The sequence below is a fragment of the Lutzomyia longipalpis genome, chromosome 2 (genome assembly GCF_024334085.1).
Source record: "Lutzomyia longipalpis isolate SR_M1_2022 chromosome 2, ASM2433408v1".
NCBI classification, from domain to species: domain Eukaryota; kingdom Metazoa; phylum Arthropoda; class Insecta; order Diptera; family Psychodidae; genus Lutzomyia; species Lutzomyia longipalpis.
The window spans coordinates 15776723-15797977 of NC_074708.1; the positions used below are offsets into that span (position 1 = coordinate 15776723).

The 21255-nt window shown below is 37.9% G+C and overlaps 5 protein-coding genes and 1 long non-coding RNA gene across 10 annotated transcripts in view; 4 read left to right on the top strand and 2 right to left on the bottom strand.

The window, feature by feature from the left end:
* The window catches only part of LOC129790865 (UNC93-like protein), a 1060245-nt gene that overhangs the window by 911347 nt on the left and 127643 nt on the right, over window positions 1-21255 (top strand). The gene's annotated exons all lie outside the window — the stretch shown is intronic.
* The window catches only part of LOC129790850 (cleavage and polyadenylation specificity factor 73), a 566536-nt gene that overhangs the window by 417638 nt on the left and 127643 nt on the right, over window positions 1-21255 (top strand). The window lies entirely within an intron of this gene.
* Window positions 62-2173, bottom strand: LOC129790852 (myotubularin-related protein 2). Its single transcript, XM_055828652.1, has 2 exons — window positions 1932-2173; window positions 62-1840 (listed from the first exon to the last, which is right to left on the bottom strand). Exons 1-2 carry the CDS (start codon window positions 2037-2039, stop codon window positions 125-127), a joined length of 1824 nt encoding a protein of 607 aa, XP_055684627.1. The 5' UTR covers window positions 2040-2173; the 3' UTR covers window positions 62-124.
* On the bottom strand, window positions 2957-4147 carry LOC129790960 (uncharacterized). Its single transcript, XR_008750643.1, has 2 exons — window positions 3860-4147; window positions 2957-3718 (listed from the first exon to the last, which is right to left on the bottom strand). It is a non-coding gene; the product is annotated as an uncharacterized LOC129790960 (long non-coding RNA).
* On the top strand, window positions 4276-6257 carry LOC129790864 (tyrosine-protein kinase Dnt). Its single transcript, XM_055828672.1, has 3 exons — window positions 4276-4456; window positions 4523-4650; window positions 4722-6257. The coding sequence occupies exons 1-3, from the start codon at window positions 4348-4350 to the stop codon at window positions 6063-6065; spliced, it is 1581 nt and encodes a 526-aa protein (XP_055684647.1). The 5' UTR covers window positions 4276-4347; the 3' UTR covers window positions 6066-6257.
* On the top strand, window positions 9299-19168 carry LOC129790855 (uncharacterized). Its single transcript, XM_055828659.1, has 9 exons — window positions 9299-9474; window positions 9611-9793; window positions 10029-10340; window positions 10408-10580; window positions 14971-15164; window positions 15250-15332; window positions 15737-16336; window positions 18703-18911; window positions 18983-19168. Exons 2-9 carry the CDS (start codon window positions 9612-9614, stop codon window positions 19105-19107), a joined length of 1878 nt encoding a protein of 625 aa, XP_055684634.1. The 5' UTR covers window positions 9299-9474; window position 9611; the 3' UTR covers window positions 19108-19168.

Consider the following 21255-nt stretch of genomic DNA (forward strand, 5'->3'; position numbering starts at 1 on the left):
GATCCCGCAGCGCTGCGGTCGAGTAAGGAGGGAAAAAAATGGCGCCAAGGAAAACAAAAAACTTTTTTGCCCACAAAATGCATTTAAAATGATTAAAATTGGGTACAAAATACACAATGGGGGCTCAGTGGAGTGGCGAGGAGAGCCTCGTATGCTGATAATTGGGTTTTGAGTTGGACTCGTAGCGACATTCATCCACTTGACGCTGCAGCTGTTCCTGCAGCACAAGGAGTTCCCGCGTGCGCTGGTAGATTGGGTCCTGTGCCCTCATACTGGGATTCCAGCGACAGTAGAGCCCCTTCCACAGTCGTATATGCCGGGAGCTGGCAACGGGCTTCAGGACTCTCTGCACGGCTGAATTGAAGCCACCATAGAGGGGATTCCGATACTGTTCCGGTGAGGAATTGATGAAAGACCACAGCGAGATGGTCTTGTGCTTGAGATCCTCCTGGACACGTTCGCGTTCGGTGTTGCAGAGGAATGTCCCGAAGCGACAGGAGTAGAGATGATCGAGAATTGTAATGAGGAAGTGTTCGTTGAATTCAAAAGCATGGGGATACTGCTTGGTCACTTGCCACACACAATCGATGAATTGCAGGAAAACCGGGGATCTGTCTGCGTCCGAATGATGACTATCCCCATGTCCGATGCGTTGCTGGAACTTGTGCCCAAAGCTCAGCCATTCCTTCTCGATGAGCACCTCAAAACCCTTAAGGCTGCGGTAGTATGGGTCCAGGAGCAGCATTGCCAATGCCGTGAGCTGAGATGTCCTATCCCAGCCGTCTGAGCAGTGCACCACGACGGATGTGCTCATATTCTCAATTTTATCCACAATCCTCACTGCACCACTCAGTACGCACTTGATGTACTTGAGCCAGAGGCTACTCTCCACGGCTGACAGCCACTTCTTGTCATCTGTGGCGGGGAAACAGATCTCCTTCAGCTTCCTCAAGCTTTCACGCATTACATGAATATTGTGAATGTCCAGGAAGATCAGCTCGACATTCTGGTAGGCATCCTCGGACTCATATCCGCCTCCCTTAGCCTTGTTGGCGATGGCATTTGCACTCGGGCGGGCATCCATGATGGACAACTTATCGGACCTCGCATTGGCTTCCATGATCAAATTAATGTACTTCTCATCGTCACCACTCCTCTTCCCGGAGACACCCACAAGGGGTTGGGAGCAACGCGTGATTGTGGCCTGTGACACAGGATGCACCCACGACAGGACGGGCAGACGATTCCGCGAACGGAAGCCCGCAACTTGCTTCAGTAGCTCATCCGGAGCATTATTGGGAACTGCCCAGACAGCTGGGTAGCTGTCGCAGATCTCGTAGCTGTCATTAATGCGCGTTATTCGCCATGTGTCGCTGTTGACGCCCATTCGCTTCAGCTCCGCCACGGGCTCATAGACACTCCAACCATCTTCCGGAAAGACTTCTGTGTAGTAGAAGGCAAAGAGGCGCTCATTGTAGGCCAGTGGGAATGCAAATGTTTGCAGCTTCTCGAACACAGTGCGTCGACTGTGGTTCTCCTGCTTGTGGGCAAAGCGGAGATTTCGCATATCCTTGCAGAAGATATCAATGCCATAGGAGTTCTCACCGCGGGAACTGGCCCCGCCGACTTTCTCCACGCGCGACACCACCCCCAGGGGGACATCCACCACAAATGCAATCTCCTTGTCGGACGTCGGCTGCGAACGGAAGTGGAGTCTGTAGTTTGTGATGGTGAGGAGTCCCTTGGACAGGCCATTGTAGGGGCACACGTATGTGACGTCTGTCTTCAAATCCTGACGCTTCTCACCCGGAAGTAGTGGGAAACTTGTCTCATTGTTAATCTGCGGGGCAGAGTTAAAACAACAGATACCCTTGAAATGGAACACACTGGACAGGAAACACAAAAACAGAGCTGAAACAGCTGAAACTCACGGATGACTGCTTGGAGTTGAGCGATGAGGATTTTGAGTAGTCTGAATCCACGGAATTGGAGCTCCCAACCTTGGAGGAAGTGTACACATTGGATACACGTTTCTCCATCGCCCCCAAGTACACGTAAAAATCCCCTAAAACTGATTGGAAAAAGTGAGACCGAGAAAAATTTTGCAGCGACAATAAAAACTGAAGTCGTGACGTCACGTGGCGGGACCAATAAGAAACTTTTACTGTGGAACTGTCCATGGATTTTCGGTGGAGGATTCCCTTCCGATCGGCAAGTCGACCGGTCGATGAGGAAGAGACGATTGGCCGATGAGGAAATGACGATCGGTAAATAGTGCAAATAATATCAATTTTTTGGTATTATTTGGCCGAATTTGCCTAAAATTCGCATTTGCTAAGACTTTATAAAGATTAGCAAAGCGTTCTGTAATAGAATTTGCAAAAATAATTGATATTTTAAGAAAAACTATTCTTGTCAAAAAAGTCAGCCGATCGGAAAGTGCTGCACTTTCCGTTCGACCAATTTCGATTTTTTCGAAAATGGAAGATTGAAGAAAAAGAAGAAAAGTGTCATTTGATTGTTTTGATTTTTCTCGGGAGTGTTGTAAAATGTGTAAAATCATGGCTAAAGACGCTAAAGACAAACGAAATGTAAGTAAAATATTAATTATATTATATCTTGATGGTTGCTGTATGATCTATCGTACCGCAAAATAAAAAAAATTGCAAAAAATACCCACTTGATTTTTGTACAATTACATAACCTCCTCACATTTTTGTATAAATTTTTTATCCGGGAGTTTTGATAGTAAATTCGGGGAGTAAAATTGTGGAAAATTGTGAAAACTATTGAGGTTTTTAAAATTAGTATTATTTTGCCTTATTAAAACTCTTGAAAATTGTTTTCTTGCGGAAGTTCTTGTGAACTTCTGGCTCAAAAAATAATTATAAAAACTCGCTATTTCTATATTTAAATAAACTCTATTTAATTTCTTTTCTGTTTAATTTCTTTTCAGTAAAAATATGAATCATCCGAAATATTTATCAGTACATAAGTTGCTGCATTGCCGGAGTCGTTCCAGAGAAACCGAAACGGAAATGGTACGAGAGGTGTAAGTTCTTCGATCCCGGAATTTGCATTAAAAAATCTCCAGTGCAGTCCACTTTCCCACGGAAGTAAAGCTTGAGTGAAGTGATTGATGATGCCATCTGAGAAAGAAAACCCTCTGCCAGTGACGAATGTTTAGATTCTGCCTCGATGTCGCCTCAGATCTAGACTACTACTCCCGGAAACTCTGGATCTTCCCGATGAGTACAATCTGTACATGGGGCTCTCCTATGCATGAACTTATGAGCTTCCGGAAAATACATAGCTCCATAGATCAGAGAATTAAGACTTTTATTTATTTTCATCAAAAATAAAGTTATTTACGGGACTTCTTGGGCTCCTTATTAACTTTACAACTTTTTCTTGCTTTCCCGGATGAAATTATGAATGATTTTTGCTTCATTTTCGTCTTTCCTGATTTCCCGTCGTTGAGTTTTCTCTTGGAGTTCTTTCCCTTGGATATGGGTTCAACAGCAAGGACTTGGGTGGACGTTTTGGGTCTACGAGGGTGAAAAGATCCCGATCTGGCTCCACTTCAACTTGCTCTTTGAAATATTCAGCATTATCTTCGTGGACACGCTAATTGTGGGAAAAATATTCTGCAGCATCTGTGCCATAAGCTTCAGATGCTTCCCTTGACCGGAAAAGCTGTTGAGCACCACAAGGGAAGCTGCAAAAATAATAGAAAAATTGAATTCTTGGGTCGGTACAAAAATCGAGTGGGTATTTTTTTGCAATTTTTTTTTTATTTTGCGGTACGATAGATCATACAGCAACCATCAAGATATAATATAATTAATATTTTACTTACATTTCGTTTGTTTTCAGCCATGATTTCACACATTTTACACACTCCCGAGAAAAATCAAAACAATCAAATGACACTTTTCTTCTTTTTCTTCAATTTCGAAAAATTCTAAATTGGTCGAACGGAAAGTGCAGCACTTTCCGATCGGCTGACTTTTTTGACAGGAATATTTTTTCTTAAAATATCAATTATTTTTGCAAATTCTATTACAGAACGCTTTGCTAATGTTTATAAAGTCTTAGCAAATGCGAATTTTAGGCAAATTCGGCCAAATAATACCAAAAAATTGATATTATTGTGCACTATTTACCGATCGTCATTTCCTCATCGGCCAATCGTCTCTTCCTCATCGGCCAATCGTCTATTCCTCATCGACCGGTCGATCATTTTTGAGAACTCTCTTTTGGTTAATGGGAAAATGGGAACAGTGCAATGTTTTTATTTACAAATTCAACTAATTCATTCATCAGATGAGAGTTTTTCTCTGAAAAATGCATTTTATGAGCATATTTTGTGCATATCTGTGTATTCTCTTCTGTAAGGGTATCCATGGCTACCTCAATGTGTACATGAATGTCCAGGAAGGGCAGAAATTACTCGGTAAATCACATTTTTCCGTCCCCAAAGTTATGGCGAGATTTTCTGATGAATTTTTATCTTTTGTAGGCCTTTCAGCTGAACTCTATTACATTCGTGCAGGTGTCGTGAACACCAATGCTCTGGATTATGTGATTGACATCCCTAGTCGTGTGAATAGCATTGCAATTAATTGGCAGAGTCTCATAGGACGTCCGGTAAGACAACATCCGGAAATTCGTCATGACCGGAATCTCTGAATCTACTCTTTTCTTCCTTTTTTTTTTAGATTTCCTACGGGATCAGTGTTTCAAATGCCCTTCCTTCGGCAATATCTGTAAATCTCAACATAACCAAGAGTGGCTACATCCCAACCGATGTGGAAGCTTTCCAGCTACAGCTGCTCTGTCGGGAGGGAATAAGTGTTGAAGCTGATGTGAATATCACCATACAGGTTACACTGAACAGAGCTCTGAACAATGTTACGGAATTCACGTTGAAACGAAGGAAAGTTTGCTACGCCCCCGTGGAGAAGGAAGAGGATCTCTTTGTGAGCAACTCTGTCGTTCCGGAGAGGAGTGAACATGGCATTTTAGCCATCTGCGTGGGTTCCGTGCTATCTCTCATGATTGCCACAACCCTTCTGTGCATTGCTCTGTGCTTCCGGAACTCCCTGGCGTACCAGAAGTCAACATTTAGGAAGATTGAAGTGATGCAGGAGATGCCAAAAGCACCAAAAGTCATTCCAGCAGCTGCCAAAAATCCTCCCACTTCAGAACCCCAAGAGCTCCATCGGAGGATTTCTGAGTTGACGGTACAGCGATGCAGGGTGCGCCTATCGAGTCTCCTACAGGAGGGAACGTATGGGAAAGTCTACCGGGGCACGTACAATGATACAGATGAGGTTCTGGTGAAGACTGTGGGACAGCATGCAAGTCAAGTGCAGGTATCGCTTCTCCTTCAGGAGGGCATGAGCTTGTACGGAGCATCCCATGCGGGAATTCTCTCCGTTCTCGGGGTATCCATTGAGGATCACACAGCACCCTTCCTGCTCTATCCAGCACCTGACAACACGCGCAATTTGAAACTCTTCCTGCAAACACCCCTCGCAAGGACTCTCACAACAATTCAGATTGTTCGGATGTCCACGCAAATTGCCCTGGCGCTCTCTCATCTTCACAGCCACGGTGTCATCCACAAAGACGTAGCTACGAGGAATTGTGTGATCAATGATGAACTGAGGATCAAACTAGCGGACAATTCGCTCTCGCGGGATCTCTTTCCAGCGGACTACCACTGCCTGGGCGATGGAGAGAATCGCCCCATCAAATGGTTCGCTCTCGAGGCACTGCAGGAGAAAATATTCTCCGAAGCATCAGATACGTGGGCTTTTGGGGTGTTCATGTGGGAACTGTGCACACTGGCAAAGCAGCCATACGCTGAGGTGGATTGCTTCGAAATGGAGCACTACCTGCGCGACGGGTACAGACTCTCGCAACCGCTCAATTGCCCCGACGAGCTATTTGCCATAATGGCATACTGCTGGGCTCTTCTTCCGCACGAGAGGCCCACATTTGACCAACTGGACGTCTGTCTGCAAGACTTCTATTCCCAAATTACAAAATACGTGTGATTTGAGCCCCACCAACTCCATCGAGTATTAGCAGAATTTCTCTCAAGGCTGACCGTACAACCCGTAACATGTGTTTGTGATGTGCTTCTTCTTTGTGTGTATTGTGTCCATTTATAGAATTAATCTCTCCCTCTCGAAAGGACCTGAAAATCCTCTTTTCTCGGAAAAATAAATGTACAAGATTTTTAAAAATCGCGCGTTTTTCTTTTCTTCCCACAGAGCGCCAATTTGTCTTTAGTGCGGCTGAATTTGGAATTAATCCCAATAAATGTTTTGTCGGCAGTCAATAATAGCTCAATCCCATGGACACGATGTGGAATGGTGTTAAAAAAATCGTTTTAATTATTAACACTTCGAGTACACGAATTTCTAACCTCGAACTTTGAGTTTAATTTTCTATTATAAAGAAAACTTTTTTTTTCCAAATTTTCCTTTGAGGAACTTCTAGTATTTGAAGTCGTCTATGCCTACACATAGATATAGAATTTATCAAGATAAATTGGATAGATTTTAATCTATCATGAATATGATTTTTCATGAATATGAAAGAAACAATTATGCTATTTTTCCTAAAGAGCCTTACGCTTTGTGATAAGGTAGTTTAACTATGGGCCATATTCAGCGTAAAAAATCTTTAACTTTTATTTTATGAACTTTTATAGTAAAAGTCGTCAAAAAAATCTTTTATAAGATAAAAAATATTTAACGCAAAATACCGATCTTTTTATAATAATTTTTAAAAATTTTTTTTTATCAATATGGGTAAAATCTTTCAAATAGTCATTACAAATTATTCCACAAAAATAATTAATTATTTAATTAATTTATTATTTATTTATTTATTACGAGGTAAATTGTCGCTTCGCTCCAATTTACCTCGCCCCGCTTCGCGGGGATTTGTTGCGCTTCGCGCAAATTTTTAAAAGAGAAGAGATTTGTGACGAATTGAAATAGATTTAATGGAAGATTTATTCGTTGGTAAAAATCGCCTGGTATTAGTAGTCTCTGTACCAAATTTCATCACGATCGGACCAACGGTGTAGAAATGCATAGCTGTACAGGAACGAAATCCTTTCTTTATTATATAGATGGGCCATGCAAAACCTCCAACAGATATTTCAAAGAGAAAAAGTGAATTTCACACAACATTTATGGCGCCGAATTCAAAAAGTAGTCAAAAAAGCGTGATTTTTATATGGGGGCTATGTGAAGGGGGGCTTTGGGGGGAAAATGAATGCCGTTAGTAAAAACCGCCTGGTATTAGTAGTCTCTGTACCAAATTTCATCACGATCGGATCAACGGTGTAGAAATGCATAGCTGTACAGGAACGAAATCCTTTCTTTATTATATAGATGGGCCATGCAAAATCTCCAACAGATATTTCAAAGAGAAAAAGTGAATTTCACACAACATTTAAGGCGCCAAATTCAAAAAGTAGTCAAAAAAGCATGAATTTTATATGGGGGCTATGTGAAGGGGGGCTTTGGGGGGAAAATGAATGCCGTTGGTAAAAACCGCCTGGTATTAGTAGTCTCTGTACCAAATTTCATCACGATCGGATCAACGGTGTAGAAATGCATAGCTGTACAGGAACGAAATCCTTTCTTTATTATATAGATGGGCCATGCAAAACCTCCAACAGATATTGCAAAGAGAAAAAGTGAATTTCACACAACATTTATGGCGCCAAATTCAAAAAGTAGTCAAAAAAGCGTGATTTTTATATGGGGGCTATGTGAAGGGGGGCTTTGGGGGGAAAATGAATGCCGTTGGTAAAAACCGCCTGGTATTAGTAGTCTCTGTACCAAATTTCATCACGATCGGATCAACGGTGTAGAAATGCATAGCTGTACAGGAACGAAATCCTTTCTTTATTATATAGATGGGCCATGCAAAACCTCCAACAGATATTTCAAAGAGAAAAAGTGAATTTCACACAACATTTATGGCGCCGAATTCAAAAAGTAGTCAAAAAAGCGTGATTTTTATATGGGGGCTATGTGAAGGGGGGCTTTGGGGGGAAAATGAATGCCGTTGGTAAAAACCGCCTGGTATCAGTAGTCTCTGTACCAAATTTCATCACGATCGGATCAACGGTGTAGAAATGCATAGCTGTACAGGAACGAAATCCTTTCTTTATTATATAGATTGTTGGCAGAATTATTTTCTTCAATTAATTGTTTATATTTAACAAGGTAAATTGTCGTTTCGCTCCAATTCACCTCGCCCCGCTTCGCGGGGATTTGTTGCGCTTCGCACAAATTTTAGAGAGAAAAAATTGTAATGGTTTATAAGTAGATTGAGACCACTTATCAATCCCAAAAAAAGAATTTTCAAAGAGAAGAAATCATTTTCATACAACATTTACGGCGCCAAATTCAAAAATTCACAAAAAATGCATGACTTTTATATGGGGGCTACCTGAAGGGGGGCTTTGGGGGGAAAATGAATACGGCCATCTGAAACGGCCTGTTATAAGGAGCCTCTGTACCAAATTTCATCGTGATCGGTCAAACGGTGTGGATTTGTATAGAAAAGAAGGAACGACGATTACCAACAAACAGACCTTTCTTTATTATATAGATAAATAAATTATTTAGTTAATAATAAGCAAAAACTAACCAAAAACATGATTTTGCCTTCACAATTTTAGTATGAGATCAATTTCTGTAAGATTCATAATTTTTCACATCATCAAACACCATAAAAATAGCTTAGAACACTCATATAAAGACCTCCAAAACTCACTATTATATCAAAAGAACAAAAAGCTTTTACGCTGATTATCAATTCTATTTTATTTATTTTTTTTTTAATGTTGAGACTTATAAAAGTTAAGAGAGTAGTTTTTTATGGTGAATAAGAAAATTCTTTTATCTTTTATTACGCTGAATACCAAAATGACCTTTTATCATAAAAATATAAAACTTTTTACGCTGAATATGGCCTCATATTTTTTTTTTTATAAAAACACAGCAAATGTTACGTCACTTTGAAAAAAAACCACGCAGTATCAGGCAGCGGCATCAGCAACTATCCTTAATAATTTAAAAATCAATAATCAAAATATTACAAAAAAAAAAGTCTTTTAAATTGTAAGAACATAAAAAGATTTTTTGATAGAATCGATAAAGGAGAGGGAAGAATTTTTCTCAATAAAAGCCAAATACAAAATTGCTCAAACATTGTCCTACATATTTGAGTAGAAATTGACCGACTTAATTGTTATTGGGTTAGCATAGGATGCGATAGCGGCTAGCTCAAGCAGCGATATGTACGTAATTTTTCACAGTATTTTCATTTCTTAGATTTCTCCATTTCCCCCGGTCGGTGCATTAATGAAAAACCAGTGGATAGGTGCGTGAGGAAACGGCGTAACGCGTTGTGTAGCTAACTGGGGCATTTACTGTGAGTATACTGGTCAGAAGAGAGAGAGTGTGGTGTGTGTGTGTGAAAAAAGGTAGACCTTGCGTGGATGAGGCGCGTCACGAAGGCCCCTTTCGAGAGAAAATCTTTCCACCAAAGAAAATGTTTCTTTCCACAGGATGACCTTAGAGCCCACCTCAGGCGCACAGCAAGGGATGGCTTTCATGATGAAGAAGAAGAAATACAAATTCTCTGTGGAGCTGCAACTGGACGAATTGGTGGAGGTGCCCTTTCTCAATGCCGTTCTCTTTGCGAAAATCCGCCTCATGGAAGGGGGCTCATTCCAAGAGTACAGCAGTCGGTAATTACTGCAATTAGAAATTTCCCCATGCTTTTATCAATCGAACCCACTATCTCTGTGCTGCTATCGCGCCCCGTGTTCACGGGGAATTTGATAGCTCATTGTCAATGTTTTGTGTACAAATTTCTGCCAACGCGGAAATATCGCTGAAAAAAAAAACAGAAATTCATAGACCTTATCACACCAAATTCTGATGACTGATCTGTGTCTCCTCACTCTCACTCTCCATTTACAGGGAAGAGGTGAAGAATCATGCTGTGAAGTGGAGCCAAAAATTCAATTTTGTCTGCAAGATGTCAGCAAATGCCTCCAATGGGGTCCTTGATCCCTGCAATTTGCGGATATCTGTCCGGAAGGAGATCAAAGGTGGCCGCAGCTACCAAAAGTTGGGCTTCATTGACCTCAACTTGGCTGAATTTGCCGGCTCCGGACTCACATCTAGTCGCTACTTGCTCGAGGGATACGATGCCAAACACAGGCAGGATAATTCCATGCTTCAAGTCTCCATCAAGATGTACATGCTCAGTGGGGATGTTCTCTTCAAAGTGTAAGCATCCCTCCGTCTTTGCTAGAAAGCAGGATGAACATTAATATTTTTATTCTGTTTCCTGCAGTCCTTCACCGAGTCTCAAGAATAAACAAATTGCAATCCACGAAGATATTCCAGCTGTTGGGGTGAAGGGGAAAGTGGGGCTTCCACCGTCAAGTGGTAGAGGAGCCAAGGATGATTCCTCAATAGCTTCCGGATCGTCTGGCTTTGGATCATTGACCAAGAAGAAGACATTTGGTGAGAATTACGTTTATTTTCCTCTTTTTATATCCCAGAAGAACTTTTATCGAAGATCAATGGTTTAAAGATCTAAGGAAAGGTCAAAATAGGTTCCTTTTCTTTTATCCTTTGACGTCAATTAAGGCACTAATGTCCTTTCAATAAAGAGAAGAACAAAAAGACAAAAACATCCTGCAAAATCAGAAAAAAAAACTTGCTAAATAATTTTTTTACAAAAGTGTTCCCATCTATATAATAAAGAAAGGTCTGTTTGTTGGTAATCTTCCGTCGTGTTCGGCTATACAAATCTACACCGTTTGTCCGATCGCGATGAAATTTGGTACAGAGGCTCCTTATAACAGGCGGTTTCGAGTGGCCGTATCCATTTTACCCCCAAAGCCCCCCTTCAGGTAGCCCCCATATAACAGTCATGCATTTTTTGCGAATTTTTGAATTTCGCGCCTGAAATGTTGTATGAAAATGATTTCTTCTCTTTGAAATTTTTTTTTCTTTTGGCTTTGATGAGAGCTCTCCATCTATATAATAAAGAAAGGTCTGTTTGTTGGTAATCTTCGTGTCTGTACAGCTATACAAATCTACACCGTTTGACCGATCGTGATGAAATTTGGTACAGAGGCCCCTTATATCAGGCGCTTTCGAGTGGCCGTATTCATTTTCCCCCCAAAGCCCCCCTTCGGGTAGCCCCCATATAACTCTCATGCAGTTTTTGCGAATTTTTGAATTTGGCGCCAGAAATATTGTAAGAAAATGATTTCTTCTCTTTGCAAATTTTTTCTTTTGGGTTCGATGAGTGTTCTCCATCTATCTATATAATAAAGAAAGGTCTGTTTGTTGGTAATCTTCGTGTCTGTACAGCTATACAAATCTACACCGTTTGACCGATCGCGATGAAATTTGGTACAGAGGCTCCTTATAACAGGCGCTTTCGAGTGGCCGTATTCATTTTCCCCCCAAAGCCCCCCTTCGGGTAGCCCCCATATAACTCTCATGCAGTTTTTGCGAATTTTTGAATTTGGCGCCAGAAATATTGTATGAAAATGATTTCTTCTCTTTGCAAATTTTTTTTCGGGACTGATAAGTGGCCCTAATCTACTTATAAACCATCACATTTTCTTTTTCTCTAAAATTTGCGCGAAGCGCAACAAATCCCCGCGAAGCGGGGCGAGGTAAATTGGAGCGAAGCGACAATTTACCTCGTAAATGATATTTTTACAGCATTTTCCGTTTTTTTTTCTCTAATTTTTTCTCACTCAATTAACTGTGGTCATGAAACAAATAAAAAAGTTTTATTCGAGTTCAAATACATTTTAACGATTTTAACACAAAAACCTCATGAATGAAAATAGGGAAGACTGAAACAAACAAATTGCAAAGAGAGAGACGATAAAGAGAGAAAAAATCATTTAAAATGAATGAAAATCTATATAATAAAGAAAGGATTTCGTGTCTGTACAGCTATACAAATCTACACCGTTTGACCGATCGTGATGAAAGAGCGTTATTCACGAGACATACAGTAAGTCCCCTGCATGTAACCAAAATTAGGTTTTAAATTATTGTAGGGGATCAATTACTCTGCGTTCATACCAATAAGCGTGGTCATTTCCCGGAAAAGCGCTGGGAAACCTACGAATTTTCCGATTTTCTGTTTAACCTATGTTGATTTATTTCTCAATTTATAGCAATCGTAGGATATTGTGATTGGTGTCAAATGAAAGCTATATCAATGCTTAATATTATATATTAAAACCATTTTGCAAAATGCACTAGAAGGTGAAAATTGGGAAAGATTTTCCGAACACGCATTTTTCTTTCGCCTCCCATTCCCACAATATTGCATGGGACCACCTGGAACATCCCTTATTTTGTAGCTTTTTTAATCCCCTTTCATTTGGTATAGCACTTAGTGGGGAAATCCACTGGGAAAACTCGCTACAGAATGATTTTCCAAAATTAAGCACATTTTCGCGTTGGAAGAAAAGAGATAAACGATTTCTGCTCTTTGATGTTTCCAGAATGTTCTAAGAATTCCCCTAGAAAAAAATTGTCCATCTCTTTTTCTCCAATGCGAAAATGTGCTTAACTTTGGAAAATCATTCTGTAGCGAGTTTTCCCAGTGGATTTCCCCACTAAGTGCTATACCAAATGAAAGGGGATTAAAAAAGCTACAAAATAAGGGATGTTCCAGGTGGTCCCATGCAATATTGTGGGAATGGGAGGCGAAAGAAAAATGCGTGTTCGGAAAATCTTTCCCAATTTTCACCTTCTAGTGCATTTTGCAAAATGGTTTTAATATATAATATTAAGCATTGATATAGCTTTCATTTGACACCAATCACAATATCCTACGATTGCTATAAATTGAGAAATAAATCAACATAGGTTAAACAGAAAATCGGAAAATTCGTAGGTTTCCCAGCGCTTTTCCGGGAAATGACCACGCTTATTTTGAACCTTTAATGATCCCCTACAATAATTTAAAACCTAATTTTGGTTACATGCGGGGGACTTACTGTATGTCTCGTGAATAACGCTCTTTGGTACAGAGACTCCTTATATCAGGCGCTTTCGAATGGCCGTATTCATTTTCCCCCCAAAGCCCCCCTTCAGGTAGCCCCCATATAAAAGTCATGCATTTTTTGCAAATTTTTGAATTTGGCGCCTGAAATGTTGTATGAAAATGATTTCTTCTCTTTGCAAATTTTATTTTCGGGACTGATAAGTTTTCCAAATATACTTATAAACCATCATAATTTTTTCTCTCTGAAATTTGCGCGAAGCGCAACAAATCCCCGCGAAGCGGGGCGAGGTAAATTGGAGCGAAGCGACAATTTACCTCGTAAATAAATAATCTGTAGGGGAGACCGGGGTAAAAATAGTCAATTTGCGTAAATCCTTATCTGCAGGATTCCCTAAGGGCAAGAAAATTTCCTCGATAGATCATTCTTATAGGAAATTTCCTGGCCTACAACTTTGTCTCAGACCATTTTTCTCTATCTCCCCGGGAAATATGAGTTTTCGAGCTTTTCCTGAACCTTTCTGCTTCTGATTTTTTTTTAACACGGCGGGTAAATATAGTCACCAGCGGGGTAAATAAAGTCGGTCGAATTTTCCGACATTTCCAATGATTTTCCACCTGAGAGATTGATAGCAGTTAATAGCTAAACTTCTCACCTTTTGATCCGCAACAAGGAATTTAACATTTAGACCGACTAATACGGAGAATTTTGCGATTTTCTCAATCACGTCATTTTGCAACAAATGATATGATTTACATGGGTTGACACGATTTACCTCAAGGGATATGTTTTGATTTAAATAATTGTTCAGAAAAATCATTAAAAGTTAGTGAAAAATACACCTTGGCAACGTTTTCTGCACTAACCGCACTAACCCAGCTAGTGAGAAAAAATATCAGATTGGAAAATTGCTGAAGGAAAAGTTCGGAAAACGCGTTTTTCCCAATACGCAAAAGTTTGGGAAATGGGTCAAAAATTTATTTTCTTTTTGAACTCCCAAATTACAGTCGAAAATTGTAGGTTAAAAGGGCTTTCCACCCTAATTTTTTCAGATTTTTCCGATTTATGAGCTTGGAGAAATTGACATTTCAAAATTCCAAAATGACTTTTTTTACTCCGGTCTCCCCTACAGAAAAAAATGAATTTGTAAAAGACTTATCAAAAGATAAAGTTTGTAAGTTTCTCTTACGTTTATACGGGGGAACCTTACAAATTATTTTTTTTTCGCTATAACTTTTCTTATTTATCTTCTTTTCTTTAACCCATTTTAGGGAATTTTTTTCTTAAATAATTTTTATAAGATGGGAAAAGCATGAAAATGAGCTCTGAATTTTTTTTAATGAGCGTGGAAAATCTCGATTTTTCGCGATTCAGGATCATTCTATAAGTCAGATTTTTGTCAAAGATTGTGCTTTAAACTTCCCTCTACCCATATACATTCGAATTATTTCCTAACTCCCTCTAAAAATGTGGAAAAACTTAATTTTTCTAACATTTTTTATTGCTTCTTTTCTTTATTGTGAATTATCCTTTACGGCGTAGAGCAAAAATTTAACCTAATAAGTAGAATTTTTAAAGGACTTTCTTAGAATAATTTTTTTTAATATTTTCTGAAAACTTAGCAAGAAAATGCTGAAAAACATTTTTTTCAAAATTCTTTTTAGGGAATTTCTAGAAGAAAGCGAATAAGGCCCTTTTCCACCTTAGAACTCTTCTATCGTAGACTTTTCTCTATCTTGCTAGAAAATATGATATTTTGAGCCTTTTTCTAAACCCCTGAGTGACCGTTTTTGCCCCTCTCTCCTCTAAAATTATTGAATTTCACCAAGAAAAGATAATTTATTGAAAAAAAAATGATTTAATTTTAGAGCAAAATCAATGCGATAGCGATGGAAATACAATCTTGCCAAGCCTCGTTGCAAGCACCAGCAATTCCGAATTACTGGACACAGCTGGGAATACAGATTCTGGGGCTGTCTTGCCAAACTCCTACACGGTATCACTCCAGAATCCACCATACGGAGAAGTTGGACACTCACGCAATTCAAGCAACACTAGTCAAGTAAGTTTTAGGCAATTTTAATTCATTTTATTCAACAAAAAGGAGATTTTTGTTTGATCTTTCGAATTAATTTCCTTCCCACAAGATGTCCAAGGGATCAGGATACAGCAGCTTCACCCAAAGTCAGCATTCACGGCAGAGTTCTGATTGTGATTCCGGACAAACGAGGTAAGATGAGATTTTGAAAGGATATTTGAATTTTCTTTCGTGCATGTTTATTTATTTATTTATCTTCAAACTAACTTTATTTACAAAAAGAAAGAATTAATTTTTCATTAAACTATTTTTCTCCTTAATTTTTTTTTTAAATATCACAACGCCTTTTTGAAGGGATGATTTGTTGAACATTTTATAATCTCTCATAAAAGTCACATTGATTTATTTGAAAAAATTCATTTAATTAGAGGAAAACGGGGTAATTGGGGGCAGTTTTTGTTTTAATTGCAATGGGGGATTTCCTTGGGTATTGCATGGTGGAAAATGCATGCACGTTTGTACAGAAGAAGAGGAGGAGAATGGGGGAGGAGAGTAGTGGGAAAAAACAGCATGACTGAATTTTATGTGTTTCAAAGGTTACAGCTGCTATTTGCACGAACTCATTCTTTCTCAAATGGTTTCTATCGAAATGTTATTGTAAATACGGGAGCTGTGAGTGTGATGGAAATTCCACAGAGACCTGATTGCTTTCCGCGGGATTTTCACACTGAAGAAACAATTCGCGTGAATGCCATTGAATTGAGTACACCGGACTTGGAGCAAGTCCTCACGACTGATACAATGTTCAAGATGAAGTCCATGGATGATCTATTGCACACAAAACGACACGATATGGATCTTCCGCGGGATTTAATGCGCAAAAAGAGAGAATTTGAGGATAAGCGTTTCGGCATGGCACGCATAAGGTCCATGACAAATTTATTAATAGACGAAGAAAAGCCCCCGGTGCCCGTGGAGGATGTCCCGGACACGCCGGGGGGTGATAGGGTGGTGGTAACAAAGCTTCGTAGCTTGGAGAAAACAGTGGCGAAGATGACGTTCCAGGGGAAAGATCCACCAAAAGCATTTTCACGTGTCTTCCGGACAAATATGCGAAGTAAGACACAGAAACAATCTCTCTGGGCACGAGCATCCATCCATGGCATTAATGCGCACGATGACTGTGATTCTGGAAGGTAAAGATCAACTCCCCTTCCTCCCAAAAAAAAAACCAAAAAAAGCAAAATTCATTTTGTAAATAATCCAGAAGGCTCAAAAATGTTCAATTTTTGAGCTACACTACATCGACGCAATATAGGCCAGCTTCTGTGTGTTCAAAGTGTAGAGTCAACGCGGCAATTTGGAGAGGTGCGTGTGTTCAAAGCACCTCACGGGGCTACATTTTATATTTTTCCCGCAGAAAGACGGTGTTTGGGTATTTTTGGTGGAGCTCTCTTTGCGCCAGAAACTCTCTCTATCTCCATATCGCAATTATCACATCTCACGTGCTTCAAATCTCTTCTATGAAATTCTCTTTTTTCAACACCTTTTTTTTGTTCTTTTTCTTATTAGTAGATAAATTACTCATTTATCTATAATGTAGATAGAAGCTTTTATTTTGCTTTTCTAGCCATGAAAACTTTTCTGTTTCAGGGTTTCTTTTGTGTGTGTGCGCGCAATATTTTAGCATTGAATTTTAATGCAATGTCGCACTTACAGTGGAGTCTCGCAGTACGACCTAATCTCATGCAATTATTATGAAAAATTATAGAATTTTTTTGATTTGGAAATGGGGGTGGAGTTTGTTTATTTATCAAACTTAGATTTTACGTCAAAACTTTTTTTTATGTGTAAAGAAATTTATTAAAAGCCGACAGTTCGGACAATTTGAGACCTTCATTAGGTCGTTTAATGATTTGGTGAATGAGCTTTTTTTTATTTATAGGCTAGAAGTTTATTTATTTTGTGGCTTTCTTGACGTGAGATAGGTCCAAAGTAAACTAATCTAACAAAAAGACAATTGAATCACTATATTTAACCCTTGGAGGACTTTGCTGGCCACCGTGGTCAATTCGACATTTTTTAAATTGTCATAGAATAAAATCTCTGAAACATATCGTGATAATTTCTACATCTGTGTGTTGGGAAGTTTCAATACTACATGATTGTCGAAAGAAAACTCGATAAAATATTTTCTTTTGAGAGAAAATGAAGATCAAACTTTTGAGGTTAGAAACCTCTATTCTCCAAGTGTTAAATTAAAAAAATTTCAAGACAACTTTTTTGAATTGAACTTTTACAAAAAAGCCAAAAAGATATTTCATTTGTTGGATTTGATTTTTTAATAATTTTGTTTTGTGTGACGCATATGCTTCATTAGTAATTGTTTATCCCGAGTTTATTTTATCCCCTTGCTATGGTAGCACAGCAGTAGAACTGAATGTGAAAAAATCTAATCTGTTACTGGATCAGCAATCATGGTCAAAAATTCACAAGAAATCATTTATTGGAGTCCTTGGAGCACAGATGCATATGCTTTATGAATAAATAGAAAATATGGGCGTGGTTTTTTTTTAAGTATTTGGAGAATCTGTTTCGAATTTTCTTTAGCAGATTTTATTGGAAAATCTATTTTACACAAATATTTTATTTCTTCTTGAATTATGTCAAAAAAATTTAAAATGAATAAACTCCTTTCTTGTCTTAAATGTTTTACTTGCCTTACCTCTATCAGCTTAATCACAAGAAAAACATTTTTTGAATAAATGCTCCACAGTAAGTTCGTCTTATTTACATGAATTAAAGTCGTACTACGCGACCTCACTGTATTTAATTGGGGAGATAAATAACTCTTCCCAATAGAGAGGTAAGTAAATGACGTGATTGATTGACAAATGAAAATAAGATTCTAATTTGAATTTTGATTTTTTCGGGGCAAAAGGTCACATTTATGTTCTTCTTCCTCTATTAAATTCGATGGTTTATTGAGATTTTGTTACATAATTTCCAAATAGAAGTAAATCGTCTTTCTTTTCATGCTCTAAATACTTTATGTTTGACACCGACGCTTACGCAAAAGATATTATTGTACTGATAAGCCCAGATTTTTTGCAAAGAAAAATTTTCTTTTTTTGCATTAAAAAATTTTATCTGATGTTTGGAAATCCAATAGGATTAAAATTGCTTGAAAATCGCAGAACTTTGCCGAGTGTGCGTATCTCTGATGGACTTTACAATTCATTTTTTTTTACATTTCACGTCAGCATTTTTTATGTGTTGTAAAAGAGAAAAATAATGATTTTATTTGCTGCTTTGTGGGTGTATTGGTAGAAGAAAAAATAAAATATTGTGCAATTAATATTTCTGCTTTAGCTACTGCTTTCCTACAATATGCGAAGCTTTTTTTAATGCGCGTGCATTCTTATCATTAATTTTCTTTTCTTGCCAACAAAAAAATATTTATTGCTGTACATTGAAAAGAGAGAAGACGGTGTCTGTGTGTGTGTGGGAGAGTGTAGACGAGCCGGGATATTAATGTGGGTCATGGTGTCTCTCCTTGCAGAAACATAAATCCTGCTCCATTCACGTCCAGTGAGACAGGATCCCTAGATAGGCTCAAATCGGCGGCGGAAAGGAGGAAAAAATGCTCTTTGGATGACCATGGACCAGCAGTTTCGGGCAGAGTGGAGGGCACACGAGTCAATCCCGTTTTTATGGTGGATGAAATTGTTAAGAATACCAAATTGGATCAGCTGGAGGAATCCGCAGAGAGTAAGTTTAATTTTTATTCAATTTTTTTATTCTTAATAATTTTTTTTAAAATTTATTTTGCAAATTCTCAGCTTCTGGCCTGAAACTCTTCATCGCCCGCGATGGGTCCACCACATTAGGCAGTCACAGCCACGAGGCGAAATCCCAATTGCCGGCGGGAGTATTTAAGCAAGTTATAATGGAAAATCCGAGATAGTAATTTTTTCTTTTAATTTTAATCATTACTGTGATGATCAATAATTACACTTTAACTCTTATTTTTGTTTTCTTATTTGTTTTTTAATTTATATTTTGTGTCGAGGAAAATCATGTAAATGTTTTTTTTTGTCGTTTTAATGAGTATTTGAGGAACACACAATTTTTTTTTCTATCAACTCTGCATCATAAAATTACAAATCCTCGTTGCTTTTTCATCAAATTCTTCCATTTATCATCAAGAGAAAAAAAATTATCCTTCTATTTCCATTTGCATTGGCAAAAAGAAGAAAAAAGGACAAGAAATTGTAATCTTAATTTTTTGGAAAGAAAAGAAAATATTCCCATAAATACAAAGTTCGAGGACAAAATGAAGAAAAAAGTATTTCACCCAGTCTTATTTTCAAGCATAACTTCCACTGTAGCTTTTCGGTTTTTTTTATTAAATTAAATTAAATTGTATTCTCATTGGAAGAAGTGTATTTGTGTATTTTATATAATATCAAACAAATAAAATCAAATAGTTAATGAAGAACATTCGAGATTTTCTTGCCCCCATAACCCACATTTCCCGCGAGCTTTCAATGATGCGTGGATGCGTCTGGTTTAGTCGTCATGCCGAGACTGTTGTGTGGACTAAAAAGTTGCAACAATTAACACAAAACAATGAATGAAGAATGTTTTCGTGGATTGAGATGAGTAAAACACGGCAAAGTATTTTCAATTAATTTTTCTTTAAATAAAATTAGAGAAAGGAGTTTATGCACTTTGAGGCTCAATCAACGTTTTTGGAACGTAAGTTTCTAATCTTCTACAGGAAAAAAAATTATAAAGTTTGTTTTTAAATTATTTCTTTATTCAATTTCCCTTTTACCAAATTTTTCCATTGCTGTACTATATTTGGGAAATTCGTTTCACCCGAAAATAACATATTTGTTTTTACAAACTAAAAGAAACATCGAACGTTAAAAAGCAAACTTAAACTTTTGAAACGTCAAACGTAAGAAAAAATTGTTAAAAGCCGTCAAAAAATATTGGTTTGTCCAATATTTACATGGAATTCTAACCTAAAATATTCACATAAATTCAGTTAAATTTTAATTTTCTGTCTCGTCCACACCCAGGGATGTATATAGTAAAAATGTTAGGTTAGAAATCCGGATAAATATTGGACAACCCAATATGTCAGATGTGCGAAAAGCGGTTGACGTTAAAACAAACGTTAAACAAGAATCATTCAACGTTAAAAAAAGAATTGTCTAACGTTAAAAAAGAATCGTCAAATATTATAAAAGAAACGTTAAGCACCGTTAAAAATATGTGAAGGTTAGAAAAGAAGCGAAAGGCATTAAAACAAACGTCCTGTTAGAAAACAAGCTTCAAATATTGAAAAAGAATCGTCGAACGTTAAAAATATCGAGAAATATCAAAGGTTTGAAAAGAAATGTCGTCATTCTTTAATCTATTTTCAATGTCTTCAATTTTTTAACCCTTTCGCGTCCAAATTAAAATTAAAATTAGTCGATTTTTATTCTGTGGATGATTTTAGAGAACGTTTCTGACTCATAACATCTTTTTTGGACTAATTTACGTAAATTCAACGTATTTTCGTCTTGCAAAAATAATTAAATTCATTAAGTTTCAAGAAAATACTTAGTTTTACGTTTGGGTCAATGTATGACACAAAACACGTGAATGGGTTAAAAAAAAACCATCTCTAATTAACCCCCCTGTTTGCAGACCCACAGTTTATAAAAAACAAAACAAAAAAATCCTAAACCAACCAGGGTTAAAAATTAGGCATAGATTTCTCAATTATATATAACACTAAAAGCTCAAAGCTCTTAAAGAAACAAATTTTAACGTTTTCTTCTTTCAGTTGATTAAGTAAAAATAAATAAATTTCACACACAAAATCGAAAGGGTTACGCAGTAAAAGAAAATCTACTCAACACTTATTTGGGAGAGTTTAATCTAAATTTGAACTTTGGGGTAGAAGAAGAAAAAAACAGAAACTCCCGATTAGACAGAATTATCTCATGAGAAACTATCAGTTTTTGCCTTATTTTGCGCTTTTTTCATTTATATATTCCCCAAAGAGGGAAAAAAAGTAGAATTTTTGTGATTAGACGAGCGCTGAGAGGAGAGA